This window comes from Equus caballus, chromosome 26 (genome assembly GCF_041296265.1).
Source record: "Equus caballus isolate H_3958 breed thoroughbred chromosome 26, TB-T2T, whole genome shotgun sequence".
Taxonomy (NCBI): domain Eukaryota; kingdom Metazoa; phylum Chordata; class Mammalia; order Perissodactyla; family Equidae; genus Equus; species Equus caballus.
In genome coordinates, this window is record NC_091709.1 from 40,174,006 (window position 1) to 40,188,117 (window position 14,112).

A 14,112-nucleotide genomic window follows, 5' to 3' on the forward strand; every position below is an offset into this window, starting at 1 on the left:
ATCTGATTTTTCTATTTAGAAAATGTAATTATAATGGGTCACCCTTTAGATACAATATAGTATTTACTGAGTAAAAAAGATTATCACAGAGTTCATAGAAGCAAGTAATGATTGTTCCATCCACAAGAACAGGCTTTCTCCTCTGCTAGGGATCAAGGGATTGTGGGGGGGAGGGGAGTGGAGGCAGGAGAGGTTGGAACATTGGAAGAAAGCACCAGTGACAAGACAAAATAACTCAGTAACAAGAACCGTTCATTACCACGGCTCATATTCCCCTTCCTGCTCTGCCCCCTACATTCTGCCAATTCCCCTGCATCTAATGCTTTTTCTACAAGCTATCTACACAAAACTGCCATTTCCATGACTTTGAATATGAGTCAAGAAAATCCTAAAGTTATCTCATCATTTTAAATCAACATATTATCAAATTCCAGAAATCATTATCAAGAAGAAAAGACAAAATATTTCTATCACGTAGAGTTATGCATGTAACTGTGCAGTCCCACAGGTGAAAATGACTAGAAACTGTGAATCCAGGGGTTGTTTTAGAATCTTACATTCCTTAAATTGTAGTCCGATGTTGAGGAAAGATGCTTTTCTTATTCACCCCCTCTGGAACCCTATTTTTTAAACTAACTATCTCAACATAATATAAGAGTATTAATTAACACTGACTAATTTGGGAGTTAAAAAATTCCTTTCATCTCTTTTCCATTTTTTAAGCTTTAATCAAAGTCCATAAAACAGAAGGAATGAAAAGAAAAGCTTGCCATAAGAGTAAATTTTGAACATCCAAATGGGATTACAGAGTGCTTAAAAAATGTGTTGGATAGGAACATACCAAAACAGATTTTCAAAATACAAAGCTCCAATTTATTTCAATTTAACACAGCCTACATGTTGTTCAAATTTGCTCTCCTAACACTCCTGCAAAATATCTTAAACTAAATGTTTAACACTGATTATAACAACACCAAAGTAAAATGATAACTTGAACAATAATGCCACCTGTTAAACATGTTTTTTCATAATGTTCTTTTTTCCATGGACATTCTGAAAGGCCTCATTAAAGGCAAAGAGTCGCAAAACACAAAAATCCCCCATTCTTTAAAACACAAACCTTTGATCAAAGAACTTTAATTTCACTTCCAACATTTTAACTCTTCTGGGACAGGGGTACTCCCACCTTGCCAATGGGTTTATTAAGACTCTTGTTCTGTATCTCTATCCCTTCTCCCCTTGCACTGGTTGGAGAGAACTACAAACACAACTGGATTCCTCTAAGCAGAGGGAGAACTTACCCGTCCAGAAGACTCATCGTGGTGGGTGTCACTTCAGCAAACAGAATTACTTTTCCAAGTTGCTTTGTCTGCAAATTTTGTCGGTAGATGTCTAAGTTAAAGTTTTCTGATGAGAAGGCCTCCACGTCAGTCACCACAGGTATAGCAGCGGGGGTGATCTCTATTTCAGATGTGTATGATGAAACAAACTTAAGGGAGACCTTGCTGGATTGTATTACTCCTTCAGGATCCACACGTTTCCCCAGCCACTGCATAAGAGGATCCCGGATTTCCTGTGTCACAAAGAAAGAAATGGAAAGGTCATAATTCGGCATTACATTAGATGACGGTAACTTTTCTTAAAATATCATTTTGGTAATACAAGTACTTCCTAATTCATGACCAATAAAAGCTAGATTAACATATTCCATACATTTAAACTATTATACAATAGACAATAAACATATGAAGTATGCTTATACTATAAAAAAAAATACTGTTCATAACCCAGGATCCAGGGAAATAAGTACAATTCATTATTATACTTTCTATTCTATATTATATCCTAAATTCTTGAAATCTTCCTCCAGCTCTAGTTCATGAGTAATTTGCTAGTCCTCTGTGCATTTCACAGAAAACTTATAGCTTTATACTTTCACCTCACACGGAAATTCATTATCCTATCTGGGAGAGGGACCCTAGGTGAAAGAAGTCACAGAACATAAAGCAAATCTTATCTATTATAAGATAACAGAGCATTCAGTCTCGGCCTTATCCTGCAGACAAGTTGAACACCACCAGCCTGACGGGTCACCAACAGGGATGGAGAATTTTCACACAGGGAAAATAACGGGGTACGCAAAAGCTACTTTCTTTTTGCCCCAAATGTAGGTCCAGGGAGGGGAAGGCAGAAACCTTTGTAACCCAGAACAGAGGTCTCTACTCTACCCGAGGGTGCAACTTCCTCTCAGACCCCAGAGGGCCCAGAGGCCTCCCTCTGGAGTGGGGCATCAGGGACCTGCAGGGTTAGGGGAGTCATCATCCCAAGCATAGAATGTATTGACATCTTTCAGTCACAGCAAATAGAGATCCAGGCTCCTAGCCACCTTCGTGCAAACGCCAGGCCTTTCAATAGAGAAAACATGTCCCTCAGTTAACATCAGGGGTATGAATGTCCCAAAGCTCCATGTGGCTACAGAGAAGCAGCTTCAAAGATGAAATTTCATTCAACTAACTTCAATTAATGAACCTTTAAAAATCACTTCCAATTTGCAGGAAATAGAGAGGATAGAGGAACAAGTTAAATGACTTCAGAAGGAAGCAATTAAAAGAAATCCCGAAGGTGAGACATTTTACAGGACAGGAATCTTCACAAAGACAAGGTCACAGAGGAAAAAGCCAGATTGGGGCGGGGTCGGGGGAGGGGGCGTTGGGCCGGTCTAGATGAGAAGGGACTTAAGAGAGAGCATCAAATACAAGGAATGGCCCTTTATTGGATTCTGGTTTGAACAAATTCGCTGGAAAAGACATTTTGAGAGAATTAGGAAATATGAATATGGACAGCATATATTAGACAACAAAATGAATTAGTCAGTTTCCGTAGGCGTGAAAGAGGTACTGTGGAGGCATAGGAAAACGTCCTTAATGTTGGAAATGTATATATGTCATGATATCTATCATTTATTCCCAAAACAGATGGAGCAAATAAGGCAAAGTGCTAATAATCATTAAATTTACTCAACGGGCATTTGGCGTATTTATTACGCTAGTCTCTCTATTCTTCTCCATGTTTGAAAACTGTCGTAATTAAAAGTTGGGGGGAAAAAAACCATTAAAAATGGTAAAATAAACACTATCATAAAAACAAGAGATTCAATTAAAATATTTTGGTAATCTATTCATGTAACAGGTATTACGGGATGCCTACCATACGGCAGACATTCTTATGGCCTCTGAGGATTCAGCAGTGAGCAAAAGGGCCAAAGCCTCCATCCTCAAAAGGTTTATATCTAGTTAGGGAGGCAGATAATAAAAAAATCCATAAGCACAAGACATAGACTGTTAGACAGACCCAAGTGCCAAGGAGAAAAAACTAAGCAGAGAAGAGAGAAAAGAAGTTTGGGAAGCAAGACCTTTCAGGTAGATGAAGACCTTTCTGAGAAGGTGACATTTAAGGAAAGATCTGGAGGGGAGCCGGGGGGGTGCTAAGATATAACTGATAGAAACATATCACTTAGATTTATTTATTCAGAGGGGCTCCAGGGAGAGCAAGTGCTGAGGCTCCAAGGGAGCAAGATGAGAGAAGTGTCAGGACCGCGGAGCGAGCCAGGAGGAGGACAAGGAGCGACGCGGGCAGAGAGGTGGTGGGGGAAGTGGTGCCCACACAGTGTAGGAACTTGGAGCCTACAGCGAGGACTGAGGCTTTCACTCTGGGAGTGATGGGGAGCCCTGGAGGGTTCTGAGGAGGAGAGTGAGGTGACCCGACTCCGTGGGATCACTCCACCCTGAGGGCAGTACCGAGAGCAGACTGCAGGGCAGCACACCGGAGGAAGCAGAGACCAGTTATGAAGCCACTTAAATCACCCAGAAGCAAGGTGTTAATGCCTGGACTGGTGTGACAGTGGGCACGGTGAGAAGGGATGGGATTCTGAACGTGCAGTCACACGGAGCTTAAGGATGGGGATACGTTCTGAGAAATGCATCCTCGGGTGACTTCACCGTTGGGCAAACATCATAGAGTGATGCTTTTACACAAACCTAGATGGGATAGCCTACCACACACCTAGGCCATATGGTACTAATCTTATGGGACCGCCGTTATGTATGTGGTCCATCCTTGACTGAAAGTCATTACGCGGTGCATGACTGAACTCTGAAGCAGAGGCTACAAGATGTGCTGACAGATTATATTTGGGACATTAGAGGAAATGGGGAGTCAAAAATGAGCCCAAGATTTCTAGCCTAAGCACCTGGAAGGATGGAGCTGCTGTTGGAAATACCATGGGAGGAGCAGGTTTGGAAAGGAACAGCACTGTTCAGCTCTGGGCACGTCACGCTGGAGAAATCAATTAGAAATCCACCAAAGCAACAAATAGAGAGCAGGACACGTGAGCGAGGAGTTTTGGGGAGAAGTCCATGCCATGGACGTCGCCAGACTACAGCTGATAATTTGAAGCCAGGAGAAGAGCAACAAGGGAGTGACTATAGATGAAAAGAGAGGTTGTGCTGATTTCGTAGGCAGCCATAACAAAGTGCCACAAAGCAGGTGGCTTAGAATAACAGAAATTTATTCTCACACAATTCTGGAGGCCAGAAGTCTGAAGAGATGTTGGCAGGGCCACGCTCCCTCTGAAGGCTCTCGGGGAGAATCTGCCTAGGCCTCCCTCCTAGCTTCTGGTGTTGCCAGCAATCCTTCGCGCTCCCTGGCCACCATCATGTCACATGGCCTTCTCCCCTCCGTGTGTCTGCGTCTGTTGTCCTCTTTTTATAGGGACACCAATCACACTGGATTAGGGCCCAGCCTAATGACCTCATCTCAACTTGATTATACCTGCAAAGACCCAATTTCTAAATAAGGTCACATTCATAGGTTCTGGGACCTCAACGTATCTTTTTGGGGGGACAAAATCCAACCCACACAAGTGTCAATGCTGTGATGTCAGGGAGATGAAGAAGAGTCTGCAAAGGAGACTGAGAAGGAAAAGAAAATAAAGTGTGTAAGTGTGTATGAGTGTGTAAGGTGGGGGGAGTGTCCTGGCAGTCTTTGCAGACAACAAGAAGGTGGCAAGATGACAGAGCAGGAAGAAGACGGCTGAAATTAACCGCTGGGCTCATCACAGCAGAGCCCATCCGGTGGAGGCGAGGCCTCATGGGATGTGGAAGGAGAGAAACTCTGACAGAGTTTCCTCCAATGGGAAAAAGAAGATGGCGCACTGGCTACAGAGGAATGGAGTCAAAACAGGTTTCACTTGGTTTGGTTTAAATAAGAGAAATCACAGCATGTTTTTTATGGTGATGGGAATGGTCCCACCCAGAAAAGAAAGCAGGTGAACAGGTGAGGGGATGGGACCTAAGGCTCAAGCAGAGAGGTCGGCCTTGGGAGCAGAGCCGCTCATCCATCAGGATGGGCAGGGCTCACATGCCCTCTGGGGACACTTGGTCCTGCTTCTGCTCTGGGCTGCAGCCCTCCCTCACCCCTTGCTGGCCGCGAGGGCCTACAGGACAGCCCTGGGAACTGATCTATGCTGTCGCCACCCTGCTCCAAGGCCACAGGGAGGTGGGAGTCCTGGTGCTGGGGGCTGGTGACGTCATATTCTGATTCCTTCTATTTTCTCAATAAATAGGAAGCAAGATATCAACTAAGAGTGAAAAGGAGGAAGGAGGTGTTGGCGGTTTGAGAAGGGAGAGTGAGAAAATGAGGGAAGCAGGGAAGATAACTGGAAGCGTTCAGGGTCCACTTCAGGTTAGTGATCCCAAATTTAGAGTGAGAACTCGGTGCGATTTTGTGTTTTTAGGCAGCCACACTCAGCTCCACAGGTATGCTGACAGGCACAGACGACGCTGAGGGGTATGTACAGCAGCAATGTGATCGACCTACTGCTGATGAGGCACCAATGGAGATAGAAAGAGAAACAACAGGATGGTCCTGGCCGAGGATCTCACAATCCAGGGACGGGGGGAGAGTGAGAGGAGCACCCCAGGACAAAACAAGACAGACGGTGCCAGAGGGAAGAACGAAGGGCCACAGGAGGGGTACAAAATAGGGGATGAGCCTGCTTTAAGGAGCATCGGAAAAGTCACCGGAAAAGGTCAAGTTGCAGTGAGTGACCAGAAGCCACAGCGCTAACTTTCCATCTTTGCACAAAGAACCGATCATACATAATGTTCCCTGTTCACCATTATTGCTTTGATATACACTCTAGTGGAGGAAGAAGACAGAATGAATAAATAACATACAAAGGTAGCCCCCTGTTACGGACTGAATGTTTGTGTCACCTCAAAATTCACGTTGAAATCCTAATCCCCAGGGTGATGGTATTAGGAGGTCGAGCCTTTGGGGGTGATGAGGTCGTGAGAGTGGAGCCCTCAGAACGGGATTAGTGCCTTTATAAAAGCGACCCCCAGGGGGCCAGCCCCGTGGCCAAGTGGTTAAGTTTGTGTGCTCCGCTTCGGCAGCTCAGGGTTTCACCAGTTCGGATCCTGGGCGCGGACATAGCACTGCTCATCAAGCCATGCTGAGGTGGCATCCCACATGCCACAACTAGAAGGACCCGCAACTAAAAGTATACAACTATGTACTGGGGGGCTTTGGGAGAAAAAGGAAAAATAAACTCTAAAAAAAAGCGACCCCCAGAAAGACCCCTCGCCCTCTCTGCCAAGTGAAGACACAGCAAAACAGCAATCTACAACCCGGTGGAGAGTCCTCACCAGAACCAACCATGCTGGCACCCTGATCTCAGACTTCCAGCCTCTAGGAGTGTGAGAAATAAATGTCTATTGTTTATAGGTCGCCCGGACTATGCTTTTCTGTTTTAGCAGCCTGGATTGACTAAGACACCCCCAACGCTCAAATCTGGCCATGAGGTATAACCAACTCTGCTCCTTTGGTCAACACCCTTAAGGCACAAAGTGAACAGATCTGAATTTCCTTCATCACAGTCCCCAGGACAGGTGGATGTCACAAAGGCACCATGCATGCTAAAGACACATATTGGTGAAGAGGTTGAATCACAAAAATAGAGAGATAAAATAATCTAGATAAATGTTTCTTAACTAACTCCAGATTCATTGACTGGAGCAGAGAGTAAAGCGGTCACTCAGCAGGGATGGGCAACGTGAATCCCCCATTCGAAGTCAATGAAAGCCAAGATGAAGCCAGAAAGCAACAGCCAGCACCAGGGAGAACTTTCAGAAGAGGAACAGAGCAGGACTCTCCTCTAGAGCGAATTATCCAACTGGCCATCTATACATCATCCATCTAAGAAATCTATATGGAGCATCTACTGTGTCTCAAAAATGGTACCACAGACTCAAGAGAGGAGGAAAGACAGGTACACGCACAACTACAACAGAGTGTGACGAGTGCTAAGAAAATCCACTCCAACTATTCAAATACACACTTCCCTTTGGCAGATAGGCCAGCCTGACTTGCCAAAATTAATCATCAATTCTTACTTGCATACAATTTGGGAGCCAGATTCTCAAGGAATTACATTATCATTGTTATGTCTACCGTTACTAAACAGTCCAAATTATTTGTTTTTGAAAGCAATATTTAGAGATGCACAAATTGGCAAAATAAATTAAAACGGATGAAAGCAAGGCACTTGGGGGTTTTTCCTTGTACCTCTTCCACATAATCTTTCAGGACTTAGAACCAAGAGAATTACTCCAAACAAAGAGAATCTGCAAGATATAAAATGAGACCTGGAACCTCTTAAGAAATATAACTGTATGCCACCTATAATTCTCCTAAATATTTATAGTCACTATAGTTGAATGCAACTTTAAGCCATCAAGTAAAACTGAGTAAAGATGGTAAACACTTAGCCTCCTCCTCAGCCCCTATTATCCCCGGACAGGAGAATAAAATTTTGGTTGCAAGACATGTCAAAATTACTACCTGTTCGATGCAAATCTGCCTGATATGTCCTCTCTAATGCACTCAAGTTACAACGACTTAAGAGCTGCAGAAGTAGCTGCTAACATATGTAGGGAAAAGGAATTAATTCATGATTCTTGACTTAAGTCCACTAATGACCACTAAGTTAGTGTGCAGATGCTATTGAAGAAAAAGTCTGGATCACCTCTATCAAGGCAAACTGGCTGACATAACTAGTATTACCCACCCCCACCACCAAATCTACCTAACTCTTTGAACTCAACTAAGTTTACTTGGGAATAGCCAAAAGAACTGCAATTTGGGATATGCATGCTATGGCAAACCACAGGCAAATCCAGCAAACAAAGGAAGGGGACTGCTTTTATAGAGAAAAAGGGAGCATAGGGAGGGGCGATTGTAAGAAAGTCCATTGAGGGAAAGGAACAGTTCAGGGTGGCAATGGTTCTCACTGGCTCAGCTCTGAAGTTTCTCATTGGCTGGGCTGTTGCCGGGTGGGAAGCAAAATCTTCCTTCAGTAGTAAAGTAGCTGTACTTCCTGTCAGAGACGCAAGTGTCCTCTCTTCCTGTTTGGTGTAATTGATGATGGGTGATAGGGCCTGAGAGCTCCCCCTACAGGCCTTCCTGACTCCAATTTAGTTAAGGCTTCTTGTCTTAATTTCCACAAGATATATAGGTATATCAAGAGGTAAAACCCAAAAAAGGCAATGATAAGAGATGGTCTTGATACAGATACATGCACATCAAAAAGAAATCAGAAATCTTTGAAAAGCCAAATCATTGGAAACAAAACTACTGCTATCAAATTACACCACAATGAAATTCATAACTACTTTCTAATTAATGTTATTTTTTTGACATTTGAACTTCAAGAATTTAGTATTTACCTTTCTCTAAGATTGCAGGCTAATTAAATTCAATTTAGGTGGAACCAAAAACTGAATGTTTTATAGTCACACAAATGCCAGCCTTTCTGAATTAGCCACAGAACTAGGGAAACACTAGCCACTCTCAAGAAAGGTAAATATGCCTTTGTTTCTTTCTTTATTTTTTTATTTTTATTTTTTTTTTGAGGAAGATTAGCCCTGAGCTAACATTTGCCGCCAATCCTCCTCTTTTTTGCTGAGGAAGACTGGCCCTGAGCTCACATCCATGCCCATCTTCCTCCACTTTATACGTGGGACGTCTACCACAGCATGGCTTGCCAAGCGGTGCCATGTCCACACCCGGGATCCGAACTGGCAAACCCCAGGCTGCCAAAGTGGAATGTGTGCACTTAACCACTGTGCCACCAGGCTGGCCCCATGCCTTTGTTTCTTAATGACATGTTGCATGTTGCACACAACATGAAAACCCCAAGGAATCTACAAAAAAAGTACTAGACTAGTAAGAGAGTTTAGCAAGGTTGCAAAATACAAGGTCAATATACAAAACTTGGGTATATTTCTAAAGCAATGAATATTTGGAGTTTGAAATTTTTTTAAATATCATTTTCAATGGTATCAGTGGGTCTGAAACGTTTAGAGATAAATTAAACAAAATACTTGCTAGACTTGTACACTGAAAACTACAAAACATCACTGAATTAAAAATTAAAGAAGCTCTAAATAATTGAAGAGGTATACCATGTTCATGGATCAGAAGACTCAATACTGTTAAGACATCAATTCTCCAAATTGATCTATGAATTCAATGCAATCCCAGTGAAAATCCCAGCAGGCTTTTTTTAAATAGAAATTGATAAGCTGATTCTAAAATTTATACAAAAATGGAAAAGACCTAGAATAGCCAAAACAAGTTGGGGAGGAAAAGAGTTGGAAGTCTTATATTACCTGATTTTAAGAATTATTATAAAGCTGCAGCAATCAAGACAGTATGGTATTGGCATACAGACAGACATAGATTGCTGAAACAAAACAGACTCCAGAAAGAGGGCCACCATTATATATTCAATTGATGTTCAACAAAAAAGCACCAAGGTAATTCACTTGAAAAAGGATCATCTTTGAATACATCATGGTGAAACAATTGGACATCCATGTGCAAAAAAAATCTGGACCCTTACCTTGCATGTATATAAACCTGAACTTGAAACAAATCATAGGCCTAAACCTAAAACTACAAAACTTCCAAAATGAAATATAGGAAAAAACTTTCTAGGCTTGGCACTGGTAAAGCTTTTCTCAGACAGAACAAAAGAAGCATGAACCATAAAAGAAGAAAATGATGAACTGGCCTTCATATAAATTAAGAACCGCTGCTCTTCAAGAGCTAATGTTAAGAAAAACGGAAAGATGAACAATAGATTGAGAGAAAGTATTCTCCATACATATATCTGACAAAGGACTTGTATCCAGAATATAAAAAGAACTCTTAAAACAGAATTACAAGAAAACTGAGGCCAGCCCCATGGCAGAGTGGCTAAGTTCGTGTGCTCCGCTTTGGCGGCCTGGGGTTCACCAGTTCAGATCCTGGGCATGGACCTACACACTGCTCGTCAAGCCATACTGAGGCAGCATCCCACATAGAAGAATTAGAATGGCTTACAACAGGATATACAACTACATACTGGGGCTTTGGGGAGGAAAAAAAAAAGAGGAAGATTGGCAACAGACATTAGCTCAGAGCCAATCTTCCTCACCAGAAAGGATAAAAAAAAATGTTTTTAATAAATAATTATAAGAAAACAAACAATTCAACTTAGAACATCAATGAGAAGATCTGAACACACACTGCCCAGAACGAAACATCAGATGGCCAATAAGCACATGAAAAAATGCTTAGCATCATTTGTCAACAAGGAAATGCAAATTAAAACCACAATGAGATACCACTACACACCCACTAGAATGATTAAAATTTTAAATTCTGACCATATCTAGTGTTGGCAAAGACGTGAAGTAACTGGAACTCTCATACATTGCTGGTGGGAATATAAAATGGTATAACGACTTTGGAAAACAGTTTAGCAATTTCTTATAAAATTAGACATACACCTCCCATGTGACCCAGAAATTCTATTCCTAGGTATTTACCCAAGAGAAATGAAAAACATGTCCACACAAAGACTCATACATGAATGGTCACAGCAATTTTACTCATAACAGTCAAAAATGCGAACAACCCAAATGTCCACTAACAGATGCATAGATAAATAAATTATGGCATATCCATACAATGGAACACTACTTGGCAATAAAAAGAAATGAACTACTCACAAATGCAACAACATGGATGAATCTCAAAAACATAATGCCGATTTTAAAACAAGAAAGAAAAGACCCAAGAGAGTATATACTGTATGATTCAATTTAAACAAAACTTCAGAAAAGACCAATCTAATCTATAACGATAGGAAGAGGACGAGTGATTGATTGCCCAAGGCTGGGCCTGGGGGTGGGAGAGTGAATGAGGACTGAGTGAGAAAGAGAAAAGGGAATCTTGTGGGATACTGGAAATGTTCTCTATCTCGATGGTAATGGTTGGTTACTGGTTTATATACATTTATCAAACTCTACATGGAAATGAGTGCATTTTCTTGAATATAAATCATACCTAAAGTTGATTTTTTTAAATGCAAACAGCAACAAGTTTGTGCAACACCAAATGGTAACTAAAGTGCATGAGACTCTATATTCACTAACGTCCAAAAGAACACCAGAATCCCAACTTCTGAAGAAATGAGCGCTTAAAATTACATTTAGTGCAAACACACAAAAGTGGCTACTCTATGGTTAGTTATCATATTGTAACATCTGTTACAGAGCATGCAACTAAGATCAGAGACCTACAGTGCACTGTGTCCCATCACATTAGAGCCATTGCAACCCTGTCACTTGTCTTATCTGCTAAATTTACCCACCTAACAAGATTCACTGGGTGAAACCCATTTCAGCTCTAATTCAGCGGTGGATTCAAAATACTTATTACCATCTGTTTGTGTTTTGGTACTCCTCTCCCCAAGAAACACCAAATAACTGATCTTAACACATACAGGTTTTCCATCTCAGAGACACATTTGCCTCATTGTAAATAATCAGATTAGTTGTGCTTCAATCATAACATTGTAAGTTGCTAGGCAACCAAAAGTGGGTAAATCAGAAAATGAATCCACAAAGACATGGAACACGAGCTCTTTTTCTGGGTGTCTCATTCTCAGCTAAACATTCTCAAGGAAACAGAAGCAGACATTCTTCTACTCTCGTGGAATTTACATGAAACAACCCAATTCTTACTACTAGTAATTTTATAAACAAAATATTCACAGCCAATTTCACATTGACTCAGTGTCTTCACACACATGATGAAGGCACACAGCATAGCACCTCTTTATAATCAAAAGATGACTCGTTTCAGTCCTGACCTCTTTCAAGGCAGGGATTGCTCATGTAGCAACCCTCGGGGCGGACTTCTGTTCAGAGCACCAGAACCAAGCAGAGCAAAGTGTCGGGCAGGGTTTGAGGCGTGTGTGTTCCTCTTCACCTGACTGGTACCCTATGCAGATGTTTCTGTCCCAGCCCCACGGGCCCACTGCAGTCTGACCAACCCTTTCCTCACTTGTCCAGATTCCTCCTTAGACAGCACTGTATCCTAGCATAGATTCCCAAGGCCCCTGCCTTTGTGCTTCCCCTAATAACGCTCAGCCACTGACCCCAAGCACTGTCACCCCAGAATGAATGGACCTGGAGGGGCTTTTAGCTTTAGTGACACACTTTACTGAAACCAATCCATCCCCACAGACATCTGGGTCAACCACTGCCAACGGGCACCCACAGGCCAAAATGAACCCAGCATGTGTTTTATTTGGCCCACCCATTTTGAACTAGTTTCTAATACTTAAAAATTATGACTTTTCACATCAAATTTCCCACTTCTTTTGAAAAAATGGAAACTCTTTCCCCACATGGCAATAACTGGGTGGAGCAAAGTAGCACTCATTACTCAGGGACACACTCCGCAGCTGGACTCTTATATGCCACCTCTTCTGCCCCATACGCATCTGGGTTTGAGAGCACTCATCTTGGCCCTGGTATCAACTCTGGCACCAATCCAGCCAAGATCTCCCATGGGGCCCCCGATGATGTTCCTCTCCAGTTAGGTCCATCATAATTCATCAGAGTGACTCTAGCGATGCTGACTCTCAAAATAGAAGGGGTCCAATTTGGCAGTTCCTCAAAAAGTTATTCATAAGATTAACACATGACCCAGCAATTCCACTCCCAGGTATATACCCAAAAGAACTGGAAGCAGGGACTCAAACAGATACATTTGAACACCAACATTCATATCAACATTATCACAATGGCCAAAAGGTGGAAATAACCCAAGTCTCGACAGATGAATCAACAGATGAAAGGAGAACCAAATGTAGTATGTACATACAATGGAATATTATTCAGCCATAAAAAGGAATGAAGTTCTGATAACATACTACAACGACATGAATGGACCTTGAAAACACCATGCTAAGTGAAACAAGCCAGACACAAAAAGACAAATATTGTATGATTCTGCTTACATGACATATCTATAATAGGCAAATGCATAGAAACAGACAGTAGAATAGAGGTTACCAGGAGCTAAGGAGAGAGAGGAATGGGGAATTAGCAATTAATGGGTACAGAATTTGTGTTTGGGTGATGAAAAAGTTATGGAAATAGATAGTGGCAATGGTTGTACAAATAACATAGAACTTGCTATTTTAACCATTTTTAAGTGTACAATTCAGTGGCATATATTTTACCACAGTAAGAAAAAGAAAGAGAGAGTATGTCTTTTGCCAACTTCTTTAGTCTAAGGTTTTTGTAGTTTTTAAAAGTGTATCTACTTTAGGCAACCCATTGTTGGGATTTTTTTAATGAAATCTGTCCCTGTCTTTTAGTTGGAATTTAATCTGCTTAGATTTATAGTAATTACTGTCATATGGAGACTTAGTTTTGTCATCGTATCAAAAATTTCCATTTACTGAGTCAAAGTCTCAACCCTTTTAATCCTCAGAAGCTCCCTGCCCTCTCTGTGATCGGCCCACTGCTCCCCATCGATCGGCCCTGCACACACAGAGGAGATGGAGGGACAGCCTGTGTAGTACCCCAGGGACCAGACGATGCTTTCCTCAGGGTTCCCCCCTGCCCTACCCATGTAGCACCAAGAGAGGCCACTCAAGTCATTTCTCAGAATAAATCTTTTCCCAAGTGACCTTCCACCTCGACAGAG

The 14,112-nt window shown here is 42.0% G+C and overlaps 1 protein-coding gene across 9 annotated transcripts in view; it reads right to left on the reverse strand.

The window, feature by feature from the left end:
* HLCS (holocarboxylase synthetase) overlaps positions 1-14,112 on the reverse strand; it is a 199,811-nt gene that overhangs the window by 134,679 nt on the left and 51,020 nt on the right. For all 9 annotated transcript variants that reach the window (XM_070252289.1, XM_070252287.1, XM_070252288.1 and 6 more), the window contains exon 6: positions 1,302-1,573. In XM_070252289.1, coding sequence (XP_070108390.1) covers positions 1,302-1,573 — 272 coding nt within the window. The remainder of the gene's footprint in view (positions 1-1,301; positions 1,574-14,112) is intronic.